Source organism: Thunnus maccoyii, chromosome 1, assembly GCF_910596095.1.
Source record: "Thunnus maccoyii chromosome 1, fThuMac1.1, whole genome shotgun sequence".
Lineage (NCBI taxonomy): Eukaryota > Metazoa > Chordata > Actinopteri > Scombriformes > Scombridae > Thunnus > Thunnus maccoyii.
Genome location: NC_056533.1, coordinates 1,748,609 through 1,769,120, shown reverse-complemented (window position 1 = coordinate 1,769,120; position 20,512 = coordinate 1,748,609). Strand labels below are relative to the sequence as shown.

General features: G+C 37.7%; 1 protein-coding gene across 1 annotated transcript; it reads right to left on the bottom strand.

Annotated features, from left to right (window-relative positions):
• Nucleotides 1-599: 599 nt before the first annotated feature.
• Nucleotides 600-19,854, bottom strand: LOC121896246 (intestinal mucin-like protein). Its single transcript, XM_042410013.1, has 19 exons — nt 19,845-19,854; nt 18,549-18,688; nt 18,244-18,415; nt 17,093-17,340; nt 16,669-16,852; nt 16,208-16,388; nt 14,510-14,688; nt 14,304-14,373; nt 14,052-14,182; nt 13,330-13,364; nt 13,040-13,208; nt 12,438-12,533; nt 12,275-12,318; nt 11,442-11,564; nt 9,882-9,980; nt 9,410-9,538; nt 8,506-8,545; nt 5,942-6,065; nt 600-927 (listed from the first exon to the last, which is right to left on the bottom strand). Exons 1-19 carry the CDS (start codon nt 19,852-19,854, stop codon nt 702-704), a joined length of 2,400 nt encoding a protein of 799 aa, XP_042265947.1. The 3' UTR covers nt 600-701.
• Nucleotides 19,855-20,512: the final 658 nt, after the last annotated feature.

The following is a 20,512-nucleotide window of genomic DNA, read 5'->3' as shown; positions in this document are numbered from 1 at the left end:
GGTTAGTTACTGCTCAAAGAACTCATTTCAAGAACAAATAAGATCTTCAAAAATATTGGTGCATTTATCAAGAATATGCAACAAAAAACAAACCTTAAAAATAAATATGAATAATCCTGGTTTCATTTCCTAACATGCATCCAGCATTAAAATGAAATCCAAGTTAATAATGTGCCCAGCAAAGAAAAGCTCAACCTGTTTTCTTTCAACTTGCCATTAAAGTCTGAAAAATATGCTGTAATCTATCTCGAACTAATGCAGTCATAAAATTATTCATAAAAACAGATGGTGACATGACAGTCATTCATGAATTTTAAATCAGTTAAAATGTATGTTTACTGTGGAGGTTTGATTGGCCCTAAATTTGATTAGTTTTAGAGGAAAGTTGTAGTGAAACAAAATTTCAATAGCTACACACACTCACTCACACACATGCTGCACATGCAGTAAGACTCCACGAATAAAAACAGACATGCTCAGCTTGCAGCTATAAGCTTTATTAATGAGATCTTTCTGTATTTATAATCTTATCAAGCTTAAACTAAGTACTCTAATACATTAGACATAAATATATGAAGTATGTATGCAGATGAAATAGACACTGATACAATTATGTCTATTCAATGATGCTCCCATAAATTCTATCCTATAAATGCTCATTACTTAAGTTACCAATACATATGCTAGTCTTGGCTTTTGCCTTATCTCCTGCGTCGACGAGACTTCACACTAGAGGGAGTTGTCGCCATTTGACTGTGGCCAAACACAGAGCACTCTGTCTTGAGACACCCACAGGAATCGATGTGCATGTAAGTGTATGTGACCTCTGTGTTGTCTGGGCAGGAGAGCTGAATCTGGCGCTCAGATGTGGTCAACTCCTGGCAGCAGGAGCAGGTGTGCTGCAAGGATCTCATTTTGGTAGAATAGCTGAGAGAAGAGACAAAAGAAAAAGAGGGGGGTGAGAAATAAAGAAGGTAACAAGGAAAGATTTAAGAACTACAGAGCTACTAAGTTTGGAAAGCTCCTCAATCAGGTCAAGATCTGATATGAACCCTTAAAGTCACATTGATACAGGAAGTGAGCAAAACTTTTCTAAATCTGTAATATCAGTCTTATTCATTTCTGATGCTCTAAAGGGAGACAACAATTTGTGGAATCTTACTATTCCTGGTTAGTACTACTGAGCCTTTGAAAACAGTTATAATTATGTCTTTGTGGCTCTGGAGGAGCTTTGACAAGTCTGAGAAAATAACCCCAATGATGATGTTATATTAAATATATTATATTTATTTTGAACAAGATAAAAACAAAATAAGAATAACAATGAAATTAAATAAACGATAAACTTACAGACATGGCCAGAAATATTGGTACCCTTCCACCTTTTTTAAAAAAAAAACAACTAAATTTTCTCTGTATTAAGTCGAAACTGACAGAAGTATATAGTATCTATCATTCTTTATTTCACATTGAATATAACTAAAACTTTGCTTTTGATTTACAACTTAACATATTATTTAATACAATAAAACAAATGAAAATGGCATGGCCAAAAATTTTGGTACCTTTAACTTAATATTTTGTAGCACAGCCTTTGGAGGCAATAACTGCAGTCAAGCGCTTTCTGTAACCCTGAAAAAGGTTTCTACACTTCTCCACTGATAGTTCAGCCCACTCTTCTTGAGCAAACTGCTCCAGTTCTCTCAAGTTAGAGGGGTGTTGTCCCCCGACTACAAGTTTCAGCTCTTTCCACAGATGTTCAATGAAATTCAGATCAGGACTCATAGCAGTACGGTAGGCATGGTGTTCTTTTCTTTGAAGGCTTCATTTTTTCTTCTGTAAACATAGGCTTGGTGTGATTTACCAAAAAGCTCTAATTTTGTTTCATCTGTCTAAAGCACATTCTCCCAGAAGGACTGTGGCTTGTGAACATGCATGCAAGTCCAGTCAGGCTTTTTTGTGTCTCCCTCTTAGAAGTGGGGTCTTCCTGGGTCTTCTACCATGGAGCCCATTTTCATTCAGACGGCAACGGATAGTGCTACTTGAAACTATTGTACCTTGAACTCGAAGAACATCTTTGATCTGTATTGAAGTTTTCCTTGGTTCTTTCTCGACCATTTGAGCAATCCTTCTGTTCAATATTCCAATTTTCCTCTTGTGACCACGTCCAGAGATGTTGGCTACAGTTCCATGGGCCGTAAACTTCTAAATAATATTGGCAACAGTGGTCACAGGAACATCAAGCTCTTTGGAGATGGTCTTGTAACCTTTACGTTGACCATGCTTGGCTATTACCTTTTTTCTAATGTCTTCAGACCACTCTCTAGTTTTCCTTCTGTTTTTCATGTTCAATGTGATGCACACAGTGGCAAAACAGCAGAGGGAGTCATTTTCTTCTTTTAAACTGGCTACATGAATGATTATAAGATTGAAAACACCTGTGATACTAATTAAAATAGCTTAAAGTATCACTACAAATCAATTATTTCTTACAACTTCTAAAGGTTACCATTAATTTTGCTCAGGCTATTTTAGAATGTCTTTGTAGAATGAGCATAAATTCAGTTATTTTCACGACTTTTTTGTTTTGTTCCACTGCAAACCAAACATAGACATGCATTGATCATAAAATATCTTTTAATTTCAACACTGTTCAGGGCAAATGGTGCATTAATTTAATAAAGTGCAAGGGTACCAATAAAACTTTTGTAGGTGTTCCTCCATACCTCCAAACAGTAACTCAGATATGGCAATACAAGTGAACAGTGTGCAACGCTTTGTGATCCAGAATGTGCCTTGTTTTTCCTAGTATTGTAATGCTCCTTGCCAGCTTTACTTGAACATATCCTATTTTCCAGCAGATTTTGTGTTCTAATATCACATCTAGAAATTTATTTTCATATACTCTTTCTATATTGACATTGTCATCACTTGAACTTGAGTGCTTATTTTACAATTTCCAAACAACATAATCTTTGTTTTGTTCAGATTTAATGACAATTGTTTATGTCAAACCACTGTTTTAATTTGATAATTTCTGTTGTGATCACCTCCAAAAGCTGTTGTAAATTCTCCCCAGAGCAAAACATATTTGTGTCATCTGCAAGTAAAACAAATTTCAATATTTCTGATATTCTGCATATATCATTTATGTACAAAAAGAACAATTTGGGGCATAATACTGACTAGGGATGTGCAGAGGGCCCAGTATTTGTATTTGTATCTGTATTTCTTGAGACAGCAAAAGTATTTGTATTTTTATTCGAATAAAAGTGGAAAGAGGCTTAAAAAGGCCTGTTTTTGTTTTCATTATGCTTTTTTTTTTTTTTTTAGAAAATTAAAATGTAACAATAAGTTTTCATGAATAAACTACCTTGCAAAGGAAGCTCCCACACCGGGTCTTGAACTGCAATCTCCCAGATCATAGATGACTGCACTGACTACTGAGCTAAAACTTTACTCATTGCCTCATTGCAGACAGAACTCTGCCTATTTATACACCCATAATGCAGAGACAGCACACTGTGTAACGTGTTCATTTATTGCCTATTTTTTACAACCTAACTTTCTGGAAAGGAGAAGGGGAACAACAGGTTATGGAGAGTCACTTGGGAGCACTTTAGGTGTGTCAATAGCTCAGCTTTATCTCTGAGGAACACCCCCAACTCCGGGAGTGATGTCTAAATAAGGAAATGTGCATCATGTAGGAGGTGGATGTGACTCCCTTCATTGATACCTGCTGATAGACGTAACAGTGGAGGAGAGAGATGGAGATAGCGATGTAATGATACTTCCTAATACTGACCCCTGAGGGACTCCACTAGTAATATCCATACATGCTGATTTATGCTCACCTATCTTTACAAGTTATTGCTTGTTTCTTAAGTAGCTTCTCAACCAATTCAGTAGTAGTAGTAGCAGTAATATATCATGGTTAATGGGATCAAAAGCTTTTTTTAGATCTATAAAAACTCCCACTGCATACTGTTTTTTGTCTATACAATTAGTAATTTCTTCAATAATTAAATTAGCGCCAAAGATGTTTATCTGTTTGTTTTGAATCCATACTGACTGTCAGTCAGCAATTTGTGCTTCTCAATGAAATTGTCTAGTCTTTCAGTAAAGAGCATTTCTAATTTCTTGCAGAATTGGGAAAGTGAAGAAACAGGCCTATAATTTGTGAAGCGGTGTCTATCCCCAGTTTTATATAATGGTATTACTTTTGCGATTTTCATTTTGCTTGGAAATTTACCAGTTTGGAGAGACGAGTTACAGACGTGAGTTAGTGGTTTTGCAATTCCTTCAATGACTTCTTGATTATTGTCATATCAATTACACTCCAGTCAGTAGAATTTTTGTTCTTACATTTGCTTATAATGTCCATGATTTCCTTTTCCTCTACTGCTCTAAGAAACATTGAACTTGCATTTCTATCCCCCTAATCATCATCATTCCCCTCTTTGGTTGTTTCTGGTTCATTGATTTTTTTCTGCCAATTGGTCCCACACAAAGAATTATTTAAACCACTAACCATATCCATGTTACTAACACATATCCATATTATTTATGGTCTTATCATCATCAACAAAATAGTGAGGGTAACTTGACTTTCTAGATCCATTTCCAATAATGCAGCCCGGTGACTATGATGTCGTTCATCCGCATGTACTGCTCCAAATCAGCCAACCAGAGACCTGTACTACGAAGCAAATTCTACATACCTAGGATATCTTTTCGTTATCTGGCTTCACCAGTACTACGAAGATAGTTATCAACTAGCTCAACCAACCCGGGGTTTTCCTATCCAGCTACGACCGCGTTTATGTGAAAGAGGCGGGGTTGTTAATTATGAGAGACATCATCAGAACCATGAATGAAATACTTCATGATATGAGATGAACAGTGATACCAAGTACCTGCAGGAAAACTTCTGTTTAAGAGACAGCAAAAAGTCATATTCAACCAAGTGAAATGTAAATGAGCCTGTAATCATATAACAGAATAAGAAGATGTAGAAACATTAGAAATAATTTCCACATATTAAAAGTAGGCTAAATACATTAAATTAAATACTTAAAATACATTTAGGAATTATTATATATGACTTAAATACAGAGAGAGTATTTTTTGCTATTTAGTTGGATGATGAAGAAACCATCCTGAATATGTACATATGTACATAAAAAAACAAACTGCAGCCAGATTGTTTCCGCTACCGAAACAAAGAGTGGAAAAGTAGTTAATGACTGATGAGGTCTATCTATAATCATAGGAGCCAATTAACAGTGTGTGGATTATTTTTCTAATAAAAGACAATATTTTGTTTTTATTTCTAGTTATCATCACACAGTTGTCTCATGTTATTCTGAGCTGCAGCGATGGAATCAGAGTGTAAAATCATCCATGTTGTAAACAATCTCTCCATTTGTTAGAAGCTCTGTTTTAAAACCAGAGTGGAAATAGAAAGTCTGGAACAATAAAATGTTTTCACTGACCTATAAAAATATATATCGCTCTTTTTTTCCGTAATCCAAAATCAGTGGTCAGTTGGGAAATTATTTTCAATAACCAAGGACAAGAGACACGAGAGTAAACATGAGAGTAAACACATGAGCGGCAGCAACTGGAAGTGCAAGAACTGGCTCGGTGATACAGTCTGAGGTTGTGAAGTATCAAACACATGGGCATTTAACAGCAAGGAGGGTCTGATAAACAGTATGGAGCTGCATTATGAGAAGCGTAAGATACAGCATTAACAATATTAATCTGTCTCTCACAATTCCTATAGCTTAATGGAAATGCAATACTAAATTGGTGCTGTGCCCCTTTAAAGTGATATAAACCTCTATCATAGATAATGTCGTTAAAATCTCAGAAAACAGAAACATTCATTTGGAGATAAAACAATTATCCATGACACTGATGATAAGTGGGGACTCACAAGGTGAAGGTACCACACGCTCCACTACAAGATGTGACGTTGACCAGGTCTTTGGAGTGGCAGCCCTCGCTCTCCAGGTACACAGTAGTGGTGGACACACTGCATGATTGATTCTTCCGAACACCTGGAGCAGAAAGGAGCAACATTTTGAGAGGGAATAACATCTCATTGTGACCTGATATATAATCACACCCTGGGACTGTAAGCCCAGTTTTGCTGCTGAGAATGCTGTGAAAGTATCATTGCTGTATTTGTGTTTGTCCAACTGCTTGGACTCTTTGTGTTAGCTTGCCATCGTGTATGAGACCATAGGTTGCATTTTATTTGTTGAAATCAGACCGTGGCTGGCAAATAAGGACATTCACACTCCACGTCTATGAAAATAAAAGCAAGTGCCACTTCTCACAATCCCTGAGATCTTTTGTTCCTTGGTGCTTCCACCTCCTTTCTCCCACTAACCACGCACATACACGCACACACACACACACACACACACACACACATTTGGTGAGCAGATAACTCAGTTACAGAGCTCAGCTCTGTCCCCAAATTATCCTATTGTTAGAGACACGTGTTCAACCGGCAGACGCTACTAAAGATTGTCTCTGTTCTCTATCTATCTTGCAGTCACGCCTGCCATCTTGGAACTGTCGCGTCTCACACCCCTCCTGCACACACACACACACACACACACACACACACACACACACACACACACATCTCTGTTAGTGCTGTATGTTGTCTTGCTGTTTATAACCACTGTTGTTTATTGTTGCTTGTGTTGGATAGTTGTAGCTGTAACTAGCTACGATAGATGTTCATTAATTGAAGTGTTAGTAATTTGTAATTGATACTACTAATGTTAATTAATTCTGTTGTGCATTTGGAGAGAAGTTTCCTGTGATTGTTTGCATACATACTGTGATAACAGCTTGGTGACGGGGTCAGTGCTCTAATTCATACTTTCACTGTTCATCCTGTAATGTTAATATCTCTCAGATGTTGACATTCTTGGAAAAACACACTTTTTGAGACTGGTTTGGTTATTGGTCCCTGATCTCAGGGTGGTGCCCTGTTGTTATTAATTTGCACAAATAACTGATTTTTAATAATTAGTAGTTATTTTTAATAATTGTTGATTATTGCTAATAACCAAAACTGCTCCTACTAAGTCTCAACAGCAGTAATGTCCTTAAAATGTCCAGTAAAAACTTAAAAAGTTTTGTGATATGAATGGATTCTGTAAGTATGTAGGTGTAGGTAGTGGTCAAAAAACATACAGAAGAATAATAATAATAAGATAAGAAGACTGTGAGAGCTGTGGTACAGTTCTCACGCAATAATAATAATAAAGATTTACTGAAAGCATTCACACTAGTAAAGAGCGAAGATAACATAGTTATCTTGCTTTGCAGCTCGCACAATAAATAAAGATTTGAGGAACAAAGAAGATAAGATTGTGAAAGCTGGACAAAAGCAAAGATAACATAGTATGCATGCTCTCACAAAATGATAATAATGATTACTAGAAAATGCAATTTCTGTAGAAACTGCATGTGATCGCAGAAAGCTGATTTAGATTGCATTGCTGGAAGTTGAATAGTATTGAAAAATCTACCAAGAATAAAATTTGCCAAGGTGTGTGCCTCTGCATTTTTTTACCTTCAACTCCACTAACTGCTAGCCTTTACAGGGTTCAAACTCACAACCTACAGATCTGAAAGGGGTACAGAGGTGGCCTGATCTTAAACCACTGGACTACTTAGACATACTCTGTGCGTGCACGTGCGTGTTAAATAAAATATAACAATGTATCATAAAATATAGCGGTATGCTGTAACAAAACAATGGTCAGATGATGCAGCCCTGCAGCATGTTATATTTAATTGACATGATGGCTCCAAAGCAAGGATGTCTCATTTTGTTAAATGCCTGCCTTGTGTCTCTTCCCTGCCTCCTCCTCTCGCATCTCAGGTGGGAGGAACTAAGACGCGAGGAGAGGAGACGAGGAAAGGAATCGAGGATGTACAAACTGAGAAATGAGAAGAGGGGTATGTGACTGGAAAAGATGACTTCAACATTTACACCAATCCACATTTAAAGTAATGATGTTGAAGAGCACTTGAGTCGCACTGAATGATGGTACATGGTGAAGATCTAAAGCAACTTTGTTCATAAGAGCAATATTATGAGGAGCATTGCAATGAGCGGGTATCGAACACAGAAGCCTGTCATCTAACAATTATTTGAAGTTGCTTGAGGAGTTAAAACTATGGGAGTGAAATGTGTTTAGAAATTTTTTTCTGGTCTAAAAATATCTCTGCTCTCCCCTCTACCTGATCACATGACATTCTGGTGAGATCACAGTACAAAAGTTATCACAACACAATCTGATAACTTTGAAAATTCGAAGTTATCAGATAAATAATAGAGTGAAGATAACATAGTGTGAGAGCTCTATGGCTCTGCTCATTTAAAGGCTCTAATGGACCTCATGAGTGTAATCAGGCCACAGGAGTGTAAATAACATGCAGATATGAAAAACTCCTGGAGGCAATACATACAGGCATGACAGCATCCATCTGGTGTTATGGTCTCTGTTCCCTGTAGGAGACACACATTCACGTCAGTACTCTGTTGGGTCATGTTTTATTTTCTAGAGATTCACATTTGACAGTAGGTGGCACACACTACTGCCACTTCTATGTTATGGCAAGCCACCAAGCTCATTGGGTGTGTGCATTAACGTGTATGCGCTTAAAGCAAAGCTCTAATACCACTGCCTAGTAATATAGCAATATGTATGTCTATGTAGGCATATGTAGGATGATATCATAAGTTGTGGTCACATGCTGGGTGTGTAAATGCATTTCCATGGTTATGTAGGGGGAACAGATTCAATTAATTAAAACTGTGGTTTCTCTGTTGCTGTTGCACACAGAAAAACACACAAGCTCTCTCTTTTTTAATCATCCATCTTTTGTTTTTCAGTGGTGTCTGATTCAACTCCAACATAAGGAATTATTCTAAATGCAAGTTAGATGTCAATCTGTCTCTTCTTCATAATGGCAAGTCTGCCAATGTCTTGGACAAAAACTATACAGAGGAACACAAGGCATTGCTATAAAGACTTATCTAACACATCGCAATATCCAAATACAATAATAATGACAAATCTTTTCACACTTTGTTTTAAAAAAGCAATTTAACAAAACTAAATTACAGTTTAGTCCATGACAACAGAAAAGCAAGGGGAAGACCAGGGGGTCTAATGAGTTTGATGGCATGCCATACTATGTATACCTGAAACATGACCATCATGTCATTACTGTATGTGTGAAATTATAACCTGACGGACTCAAATCTTCCATGAATAAGAAGCTACAATGATGATGGTTTGTGTGTGTGTGTGTGTGTGTGTGTGTGTGTGTGTGTGTGTGTGTGTGTGTGTGTGTGTGTGTAACCTACCGGTATGCATTCATTAGGGTCATAGGGAGGACAGATGGTCTTGATATCAACTGTGGTGAACTGATTACCGTTCTTCACACACTCAAACCTCACACAGGGGTCCCCAGAAGGAGTCCAAATGGTGCCAGGCTGAAGAATAACATAGATAACATAACACAATTTAGAACACAGTCTCCCAGGCAGGACTGCATGAATCACTGTCATCTCCTCAAACATATGTGGACTGGTTTTCATAGCCTTTGACTGAGCTATTTTGCCTCCCTGTTGCCTTGTCTGATATGTTTTTCTATTTGTGAGTATCATCAAATGAAGATGCACTTCACCTCCTGGTAATTTGTGCTGAATCTAGTATCACTGCCAGTTAAACTGAAAGGGATATTCCAGAGTTTTTCTACACATCACCAATAATTTATTGCTAACAATTTTCCAAAACACATTAGTTGAGACTTTTGAATTGCACATATATACCAACCTGTAATGTGTGTGTTGAATTGTTCGACAGCGTGACAACACAGCTTGTTTGGACACACTTCCCACAGCACTGGCCGGGGACTATCTGGTACTCATAGCCCTGTACAGAGACACACACAGAAACTCAGCATATAAACAAAATGTAAAAATGTAAAACCAGCACAAGATCCATTCTAGATGAGGACATTTAATGTCAGGATTTGGATATAGAGTTAACATCAATATTCTGATGAGTTTATGGGATAGCTTTATCAAACGGGTAACTATAATTGGAGGGGGTACATTCATGTTTTCATTACTTACATTAGTTATTCCCATTGGCAGCAAAGAAGCAATACAGTTGAGGCAATACAAAACACAAAATGTCACAGACAGTTTCTGACTAAAACTGTGTGTAGTCAAAAGACAAATTTGTAGTCAAGTACTAGGACTCAAAATTCTCTGCTGAGACTTGCGGAAATGTACAAATGACCAAACACTAAATTCACACTTTAAACATTCTGTGGGTGAGTGCGTGAAGGGATTTTTTTTTCATATGGTCCATGTTCATTTTCAATCTGCTCTCACTGTTTCCTACTTGTCAAAGGCTTAGTGCCGGAGAATGTGAGAAGGTGCTTAACAATGGTTTCTGACCAATAGGCTTCGGCAGAATACTCTCTTAACTGACTGTTAGACCCATGATTTTTAAAACAGTTAAATTCTTTTAAACAAATAAAAATATAGTGGAGCAAAGTATAAGGATGCTTGATGTTATTTTGAAAATGTCATCTAATAGGATGATATTTTACTTCTAAGTCAAATTCAAGGAATTTTGGTTTGAGTTGCTTTTGTATGATTCAAAACTGAGAGAACAGCTTTGAATCCTGATTTAAAAGGTCACATGGCTGCTCACCCAAATCCATTAACACAACTTCTCTGACACAGTGATGACACTCACCATTCTGCGCTTGCAGAATATACCTTTGACACTTACAAATCTGTTGGTGTACACTCTCATATGTGGATTTGTAAAATTATCCCTGTTTAAATTTTTTGTGCCGAGTAGTTTTTGCTCATCAGGACACACCTTCTCATTCCAATGAATGAGAAAGTGTGTCCAAACTTTTGACTGGTACTCCAATCCAATGTGTAGTGTTCTCCAATCATTTTACTGTTACTTACTAATTCCTGCCAGCAAATATGAAGTAAGGAGGGAAATGCTTAAAACTTATGATTGAATTGACAATAAAAGCAGAATGGAAAAATAGCACAGCAGATCTGACAGAGGTTTGAAAGGACATTACTGGCAACTAATAAAAATTAAAATGTGAATGTATGGGAGAGAACGTGGCCAATGAATGTGCTCATCAGTGAAGAAAGAAAAAGTGAGAATGTAAGAATGTAAGAGTGAGCTAAAAAAAAAATTATAAATGTGTGTGTGTGTGTGTGTGTGTGTGTGTGTGTGTGTGTGTGTGTGTGTGTGTGTGTGTGTGTGTGTGTGTGTGTGTGTGCGTGCATGCGTGTGTGTGAGTGAGTGAGAAAGTACATCATTGAGGGAGGGAGGGAGAGACACTGGTCTTACCAGAGGGCAGTGAATGTCACATGGTATGGGCTGACATTCTATAGTGTGCAGATTGCTGTTGGCATTTATCTGGTGACTACAAATGCACTTATCACATGGCTTCATGGGCACCAGGTCTCCAACCTGGATGGACAGGGTGAGAAGGTCAGCACAGATAATTCATGTTCATAATAAGTCTCAATTCAAGTGAAACCATATCTGCCAATGTCAAAAATACTACACAACTAATACACAAAATGTGACTCAGTTACTTGTGCGTTTGATCTCAATGTATCAAGTGCAGCACTTTATGTTTTGTCATATAAATCTTAAACCATAAGGTAAAAAAAATCGTTTTTCCTGGATTCCTGGACTCACCCATTTTCACCTAGAATTGTCGCCATTTTGTCTGTTTTTTGTTTAGTTGTGGGCCATTGGACATAAAGTGCAGAAATTCTTAAATATTTTGGGAAGCATTGGAAGACAAATGTAAATGACACATGTAAGTTGCAGGAATCCTGCAAAATACAGCAGCATAACTGAGCCTACCAATATGAGTTAATGACTACATTTTCTTCCTGTACAAATGCAATTATTCCCATGACAAGTTTTAGGTAACTCTAATATATCATGGCCAATTAGCATAATTGTTTGCCTGTGCCACCAGTTACTAAGTCTAGAAATTTTAGATTATGTTAACACCTTTCATATATTTCTGATCAAATAAGGTTTTGGTTGTAGAAAAATTACACAATCCCACAGTCTATGTGTTAAACAAAGGCCCTCTGTATTTTTTCTGTAATCTAGTCACTTCACATCAGTTTCTCATGGTGGTGGTAGATGTGAGATCTCACCTGATACTCGTGGTTGTTGGAAACACACACACCCTTTTTAGGCACTGTGAAGCAACGGCACCAATCAATTAATGCATTTTAAATGTGCTGCAACAATCACAGTGGCAAAAATGAAACTTGGCTATGCATTTATAGTAACATGCACAGACATGAGCACACTCACCACAGAAGTATTTGTGACAGCAGACTCCCATAGTGGTGTTTAGATAATAACCAGCAGAACAGGATGGCATACCAGGGCATTGCTTCACATCACACTCTGTGTTCAAAGAGGGAGGTTCACACCAGTAAAATAACAACTGGGGAGATATTTCACTGAGAAACAAGTCTTTTGAAATACACAAGAGAGTCTTGGTTTTCACAGCAGGCAACAAATAAGCATGTTGTGGTCATTTTTGGTTTGTTGCTTCTGTGTTGTACATTGCAATTATGGTATGTATAATGTCCCACTTATACTACCTGTGAACAGATATCAAATTACAAACATCAATCATCGTCTTACCATTATAACCCATTTCTGATCTGTGGTTATCATTGGTTCTAAATATGTGCAGACATAGTTACTGTGCATTCAAATTCTATCTGTGTGGATCACTGGTATCTAAACACCGAACATAGCAGGGAATAGCAGGAAATGAGAGAACAGTGTATTAAATATATAAATACAGTACAGAACAGTACAATATTTAGAAATACAGAATGCATAGGATGAGGAAAACTGTGACTTCAGTACTAGGAGTTGCTAACTTCTTGGCGCCCACTTACCACACTTCTCCTTTTGACAGCAGCCATCAGTGTCAGTGACTTTGACCTGACCTTCTTCGTCACAGCTGATTGGTGGGTGTGTTGGACAGGACATGCTACGGCAGGTGACCTGCAGAGTGTCCTCCTCACATATACACTCCTCACAGCCTTCTATCCATGTTTCATTGGCCTGAGGACACATTATTTAATGTAGAATTGTGGCAGGAGGAAAGGCATTATCATGTATTACTGGCCTGTTGACAGTTCGGGTAAAGGTAAAAAGGGGCTGGCATTGTAGACAAATAATTTACCTTTTTCCATTTTCCATTTGCAAGTCGACAGATTTCTATTAGGAGAAAAACATATAGTCATACATCAACATAAAATTATTTTCCCATCTCATATTCTACACATCGGTTTACTGTTGAAATTAGATTAACAGTCCTTAACCCATTGCTAAGGCACTGCATTGTGTACCAGCCAAGGGTTGCTGTACTCAATTCCAGAATAGTCAGTTTGAATGTTCCTTCTTTTTACTGGTTAAGACTTCCAAACAGACTCAGACTTCAGCTACAGCAACAGGTTGACAGATGTTGATAACAGGTCTACTGGATTAAGTAATGGCATTTTTGAGTGTTTCTTTAGTCATTCCTCTCATATTCCCATATGTCAGCTACAGTATAGCAAAGTTCTAGTAAAACACTTAGTGAGGGAAAGATTGTCATTACGGTAAAAAAAAAAACAGTCAACATTAATTGTTGGTTTAAGACAAGGTGCAAACCTTGTTTTATGGCATCAAAGTTGAATGCACTACACACCCATTCCTTACCCTGACCTCTACACCCTCACTTTCCTCTTCGCTACAGGATACTACTGTCTCCATAAACTTGTGATTTAATTTATTTAAATTATTTTACAATAGAATAACAAATGCAATTTTGACTTTGTGAACACAACAGGCCATCAAAAAGTGCAAGAGTTTGAATTACAACTTAAGTAGCAAATGCCATACAGGAATGCTATCTGCTCTTACCACAGGTGGGCACACATTCATTTGAGTTGGAAGAGAGGAGGACGGTGTCTTTCGGGCAGTAGCAACCCTCCACCTTCATATTTGTCATCCTGCTGAACTCATTGATGGTATAGATGAATTTCTGGTTGTACCTATAGAAACAACAGTATGGTGTGTGAAAGCCACACATTGATATTGTATGTGAGTCAAAGCAATAAATGATAATTAATTGACTGTGATGAGCAACCACAATGTGTTGGTGAATTACTGTACCAGGAATCACAGGTAGACTCCACATTAACGCCACAGGCCTGGTACACTTTGGGACTTGGACATTTATATTCTATTCAATGATGAAGAGAGAATAAACATCATGTTTTTAGTAGAGGTTATTGCTGTGATGTTGTTGGTGCAGTGTTGGTACAGTGTGTAATAGTGCTTGACATAATGGCTACACATTACATATTCTAGTTTCATACCACAGCGTCCTTTGGTGGCACTCCTCCAATCAATACACACTCCGGACTCAGCACAGGCCTCAGCATAGGCTTGCAAGCTGGTGCAGCAACTGTGATTAACGTGCATGTGGCACACATCAAACTCACAGGCCTTCACAAATGGACTGTAATCAATGATCTTGTGGCAAGCTTCAAACACACTGGGGAAGATAGTATTCATAGTTAGTGTGGTCACTGAACACAAACTGAAAGCATCATGGCACATTATTGACCTGAGACAAATGAATAAAATGTGTTGCTTACCTGGAAACAAAGCTGGAATGTAATTTGTCTTATAAACCAGTTTCAGAGATGGAATCTGTAATTTTGCTATATTAATTAGGGATGCACGATATTGGATTTTTTGCCGATATCCGATATATGCCGATATTTCCAACTCATTGTGGCCGATTGCCGATGCCAATCCCGATATATGTACATATTTTTTTCCAGCTAGCTGAGGAGGCTATTATGCATGCAAGCATATATTGTACTAAGTATGATCAGGAAAGACAATATATGAATGAAGAACTTAGGAAGACTGGAGTTCAGGAGCTCAGCATTAAAACTTTAATGAACCTGCCAAGTCAGTGGAGCAGTAGAGTTTTCTTTGAGTTTATTAGACAGACAGGATTAATGTGCAGGATTTAATCTGTGGTCCAAAGTCCGGAGCAGAAGGTGGCGGTAATGCACCTAATACGTTGCCAACCGCTGTTATAAACCAAAAAGAAGAAGATTTTTTTTCCAAACAGAGTGGTACATCCACAGTCTATGGGTAAATCCTGTCAGCCAAGGTGTTTCCTAGCTGTGCAGCCCATCATAGCAGCTCCTCCGCGGACTGTTTCACCCTGACAGTCCCAGTGTTTCCTCCGCAGGCTCCACTTCACTCAGCTGTCTTTTAGACCCGCTGCTTCTTCCCACTTTAACCTGAATAACAAACTGGGGCTCGGTGCACCGGTTGGATCCACATGGAGAGCCGGGGCTAAGGTTAGCTGAGAGGCTAGCTGGCTAGCCTCCGGTCATGCTGCTGCTAACGCTCCGCAGGTTAAAGTGGGAAGAAGCAGCGGGTCTGACGGGCAGCTTGAGTGAAGTGGAGCCTACGGAGGAAACACTGGGACCGTCAGGCTGTGGAGGAGAAGGCAACAAATCGGCCTCTCATAATGGGCAGAAAATGTTCATTTTGGGCCGATGCCGATATTTCATTTTAGAGCTTATATCAGCCAATACCAATGACGTGCCGATAATATCGTGCATCCCTAATATTAATCTATGGTAATCTATGTTAACATAGATAACTTATAAAAGTAATTTTTGCCATTCAGACACAGTTGTTTGTTATGGCTTTCTTCAGACATGACAGGACAGTTACAGAAAGAGACATAATATTGGGAAAACAGTGGTGAGTTGGAGAGCAATGACAAGAAGGAGGAATAGTATTTTCTGTTCTCTTTCAGGCTGCATCACTGATGGATTTTAGAAAAACTTATTTTTCCCCCCACAGGCTGTATATAAAGACTCTTAAGTCTCTTAGTATTGGTAAAATAAAAATGAATAAAATACAACAAAAAAACAAATTTTAGAACTTGTAAACTCTTAATTTCACAGCTGAAAATTAATATTCAAACTAATAAATGTTTGAACCTTATGTTACAGATGACTATTTACGCCTTTTCCTCCTACCTGCTTTTGATGACCTCACAAATGGTTGTATTGCAGGGATTAGGTGGAGGGGCTGGTGTGGGCTGGAAGTGATCTTCACAGTTACTGTTGTTAGTATGCCACTCGTGTGCATTTGAGCATGAAGAATCAATTTTGCCACTGGGCAACATACAGTCATCTGTCCGGTTGTTGTTACATGTACCTAGAGAAACCCTCATTAGTAGTGAAACCATGACAGCACTCAGCAAACAGCTATTTTCCTGCTGAATCCCTGGAATTATGCAGAAGCCATTTTTTCCCATTCAAAATGCTGAATGTAGAATGTGTAAAATAGGTACAATAGATTCTATGTATTCTAAGTATCAGGTGCACAAAATATTCAGCTACTGTAAATGTGCGTTATTACATATTATTATGTTATTAATCAACTGATGTCTAAACTCTAAATACAGTAAGATGCTATTAATTTCTGCAGGACTCACCACACTGCCCCCGGGTGTTGTTGCTGAATTCACTATAGGGCAGGTAGATACTGAACATGAGCCCTGAGAAAGTAATCTTGGCATGGATTCTAGGGATGACGAGCACTGTATCAATGCCGGTGGTGGTGACACGGAAGTCACCAGTCTGGTATGCAGCACATACAGGCTTGTCATTCACAGAAATCTAAAACAAAAAGCATCATGATATAAATGTCAGAAATAACTCTTTACAAACTTCTTTGCATGGTTCAATGCATCTACAGTGGTGGTATGAAAGCCCTTTTTTGGACAATTTTACTAATTAGGATCAGGTAAGGTATCTACATAAGTCAAAGCAGTGGCTGCATTTGCACTGATAAAAATGAGAGACGTTGCTGGGATAATGACTAGAGTTTGAATTAAAAAGAGAGAAAGGGAGAATTACCTGGTTTGTAAAAATGCCGTTGATATCCGTCTGTGTAATAAAGATCTTGTAGTTTTTGTAGAAGATAGTGATGGACTTAGGACAGGACAAGCCATCAGCTGCACCACAGTAGTAGTTATCTATTATAACACCGAAGTTGTATTTGGACGAGATCTCTTTCACCAGCCAGTAAGAACAGTTGCCTTGAAAATCATAGTAGGTTCCATCGAAGGTGACATAATGGGGGTCTCCCCAACCGTAGCAGACACCTTGATACAATATGGATATTCAAATTTTAAAATGACATGTTTTCTGGTATCATGTGGTATACAACATCTGGTTGCACTTTATTTTACGGTACACTAATAAGATGTACTAAGCTGTACTACAAACACAGTTATACCCTAATTAGACACCATACACCTAAATTATGCTGTAACTAGAAACCACATACAATGCTGTATTTAAAATATACTTTACACTGATATGCCAAATTATACTCTAATTAGAAACCAGATATTAATAATTGTATGTTTTTAACAGCTTAGCAATGATGTGAGATTTATCTGGGTTAATAAAAGTTACAAAGGGTTTATAATTGTGTCACATTACTTCATCATGAATGTATTATCTTCATACTTTTTGTATAATTTACATTCGATGAAGCAGTAAAAAATATATAATAATAAATGTGGTGTCTAATTACAGCATAATTTGGTAGTAAGGGTAGAATAGTGTCTATCTGTAGCATATCTTGGATCTGATATGGCATTCTATTTGATTTCTAATTAGACTATGATCTTGTCAAATGGTGTCTAATAGTGTATTAGGATCTATCATTTTCTAATTAGAGTTTAATTTGGTATAATAGTGTCTAAATATAGAATATTTTGGGTATAACACGGTATTATATGTGGTTTGTAATTGATTAATCAGGGTATAACTGTGTTTGATTACTGTCTGATAAAGAACATATTATTTCTTGTTTTTGTCTAATTTGATATGTGTTATTAGTGTACCATAAAATAAAGTGCAACCCAACATTAGATGTTGGATTGCATAATGTAAGTAAAATGAAAAAACATAACAAAACATTGTTACAATTAAAATAATTTTGCATAGTTAACCTGAGGATTTCGCAAGCTAGCAACATTTGAGTAGGTCAGACTTACACTGGCATTCATAGTGGGAGCAGCATCCATCATCATCCTGCACTTCAATAGCAGGGTAGTTGTTTTTGCACACTATAGGCTTCTGAGTTGGACATTGTATGTGGCTATAGGTTACCTTGCCATTATCACATCTTCCTATACGACACTTGCTTTCCTTCCAACTTTCACCATCCTATGAGAGGGAATCATAATTTGGAATTAAAGGAAAAAAAGAGGAAATCACAGCATTTTACAGAGTGAGCAGTGCTGCTACACAATTTCATGAAGGAAAGTTAAATATGTATGGAATGGACATAAAGAAGTACCTTTCTTGGAGGATTTACATCAGCACACTCTTTCCCAGTTACATTACATGGGTGGTGTGTAGGCACTACATGACAGCTATCATTGCAGTACCCTATGTAACAATAGCCATCATGGTCTGTCACATTGTAAACTATGGAGCCTGTAAATGAAACACAGGAGAATTGTTGAAAATGAGTCTGTCAGATATCATAGACAGTATGTGATCTCATATATTACAGAATTAAGCACTATAAATATCCCATGGATATCTGTGTTAAAAGCAACATCACTAGATTTTATTGTGTAATCCCAATTCAGAGCTTCAGAAATTGACATGTGTGCCAATTTTTGTGAGTTTTCGAGATTCCCAAGCCCCTTAAAAATGCAATGGCTTACTAGAATAATAATAATAATGATAATAATAATAATCATAAATAAAGCTGCAAACAGCATTGGAGGGAGGCACATCCATGGTATCGCTACTGGAGTCTCTGAAATTTCACTATCATCACTGTGCGAATGGGTAAAATATTATTTCCTGTGTGCAGAACGCAGCGATGGAGATGACATACTGAAAACTGTGCATACATGAACTATGTGTCATTTAGGCTGCACTTTCTATTACCCGTAGACAGTTTCTTATCTTTGATAAGAGTCCAGGACTGAACACATCTACATGTCAATATTTAGTCATAGTCATAGCACCACCTATTGATAAGAGGAAGTCAGCCTTATTGTAAATCATCCGATTTACATGAAATTTTCATGGTGTGATCTTCACATGAAATACAGCAACATGACGTATAAGTAGTGGGTGTTCTCTAGTGCTACATAGTGGACACAGGAAGTGATTGTTATCTCCAACATGGAATATCCAATATTCATGAAAATGTATATCCATGTCAGTTGCCCTCTAGTAAATGTATTGCTGCATTAATATTTCACAATACACAATTTAAAATACACAATTTCCACTATGTCATCTCTAGCACCACGTACTGCACACAGAAAATAATATTTTATCCATTCACACAGTCCTGAAAATTCAGACCCGTGTCAACAGACCTCTAGTAGTGATACCATGGCTGCCGCTACATCTGACATGCACGGAGTGCGAGGGCTCATTCATTGCTGCTTGCAGCTATAATTAGGGCCCAAGTACAAATGTGCCAGGGGCCCAACGGTCCAGTGCAAGAAATCTATTGTTTTTGTAAATATTATTGTTATTATTATTATTATTATTATTATTATTATTATTATTATTATTATTATTAATAATATTATTATAGCCAGGAGGCTCCATAGCGCCCCCAAACCTTGGGCCATGTTGATATAAAGTTGCTTGGATGTTCATGGAACTCAATGGGATCGTTGCTCTCATAATCCTAGCCATAATACTTTTTTTTTTTTTTTACCTAATTCCATCTCACAGTGAATTCAGCTATGGCAGAAGGCAAGAAAAAATAAATGCCTTGTTTCATCATCAAAGCCTGTGGCATTCCAAATATTGTGCACTCAAAGACAGAAGGTGAATGGGAGGATGTGTCTAAACTTTTCAGTGATACTGTATAGAAGATAATCACAATTATGTCTGCCATGGATGTGACTCAACTGCAAGTTAAATGTCGATGGAAGTGTGTCTTTATTAATGAGAACTTACCAGGGGCGAACTCTATACCATTATGAGAGCAATGGCAAATTGCTGGCCCAGTAGGTGGTTGAGAGGGTGGTTCTCCTGTCTCTACAGATGCGGTAGTAGTTGTTGTAGGTTGAAAGGTAGTAGTACTTCTTTCAGTTGTAGTAGAAGGTGTAGTGGCAGTAGTAGTTGTTGTAGGTGCCTGAGTTGTAGTTGTTTCAGTGGCTGTAGAGGGTGTAGTGGTTGTTGTAGTTGTAGGTGTCTGAGTTGTAGTTGTTTCAGTTGTGGTAGTGGGTGTTGAGGTTGTAGTAGTTGTAGGTTTCTGAGTTGTAATTGTTTCAGTTGTGC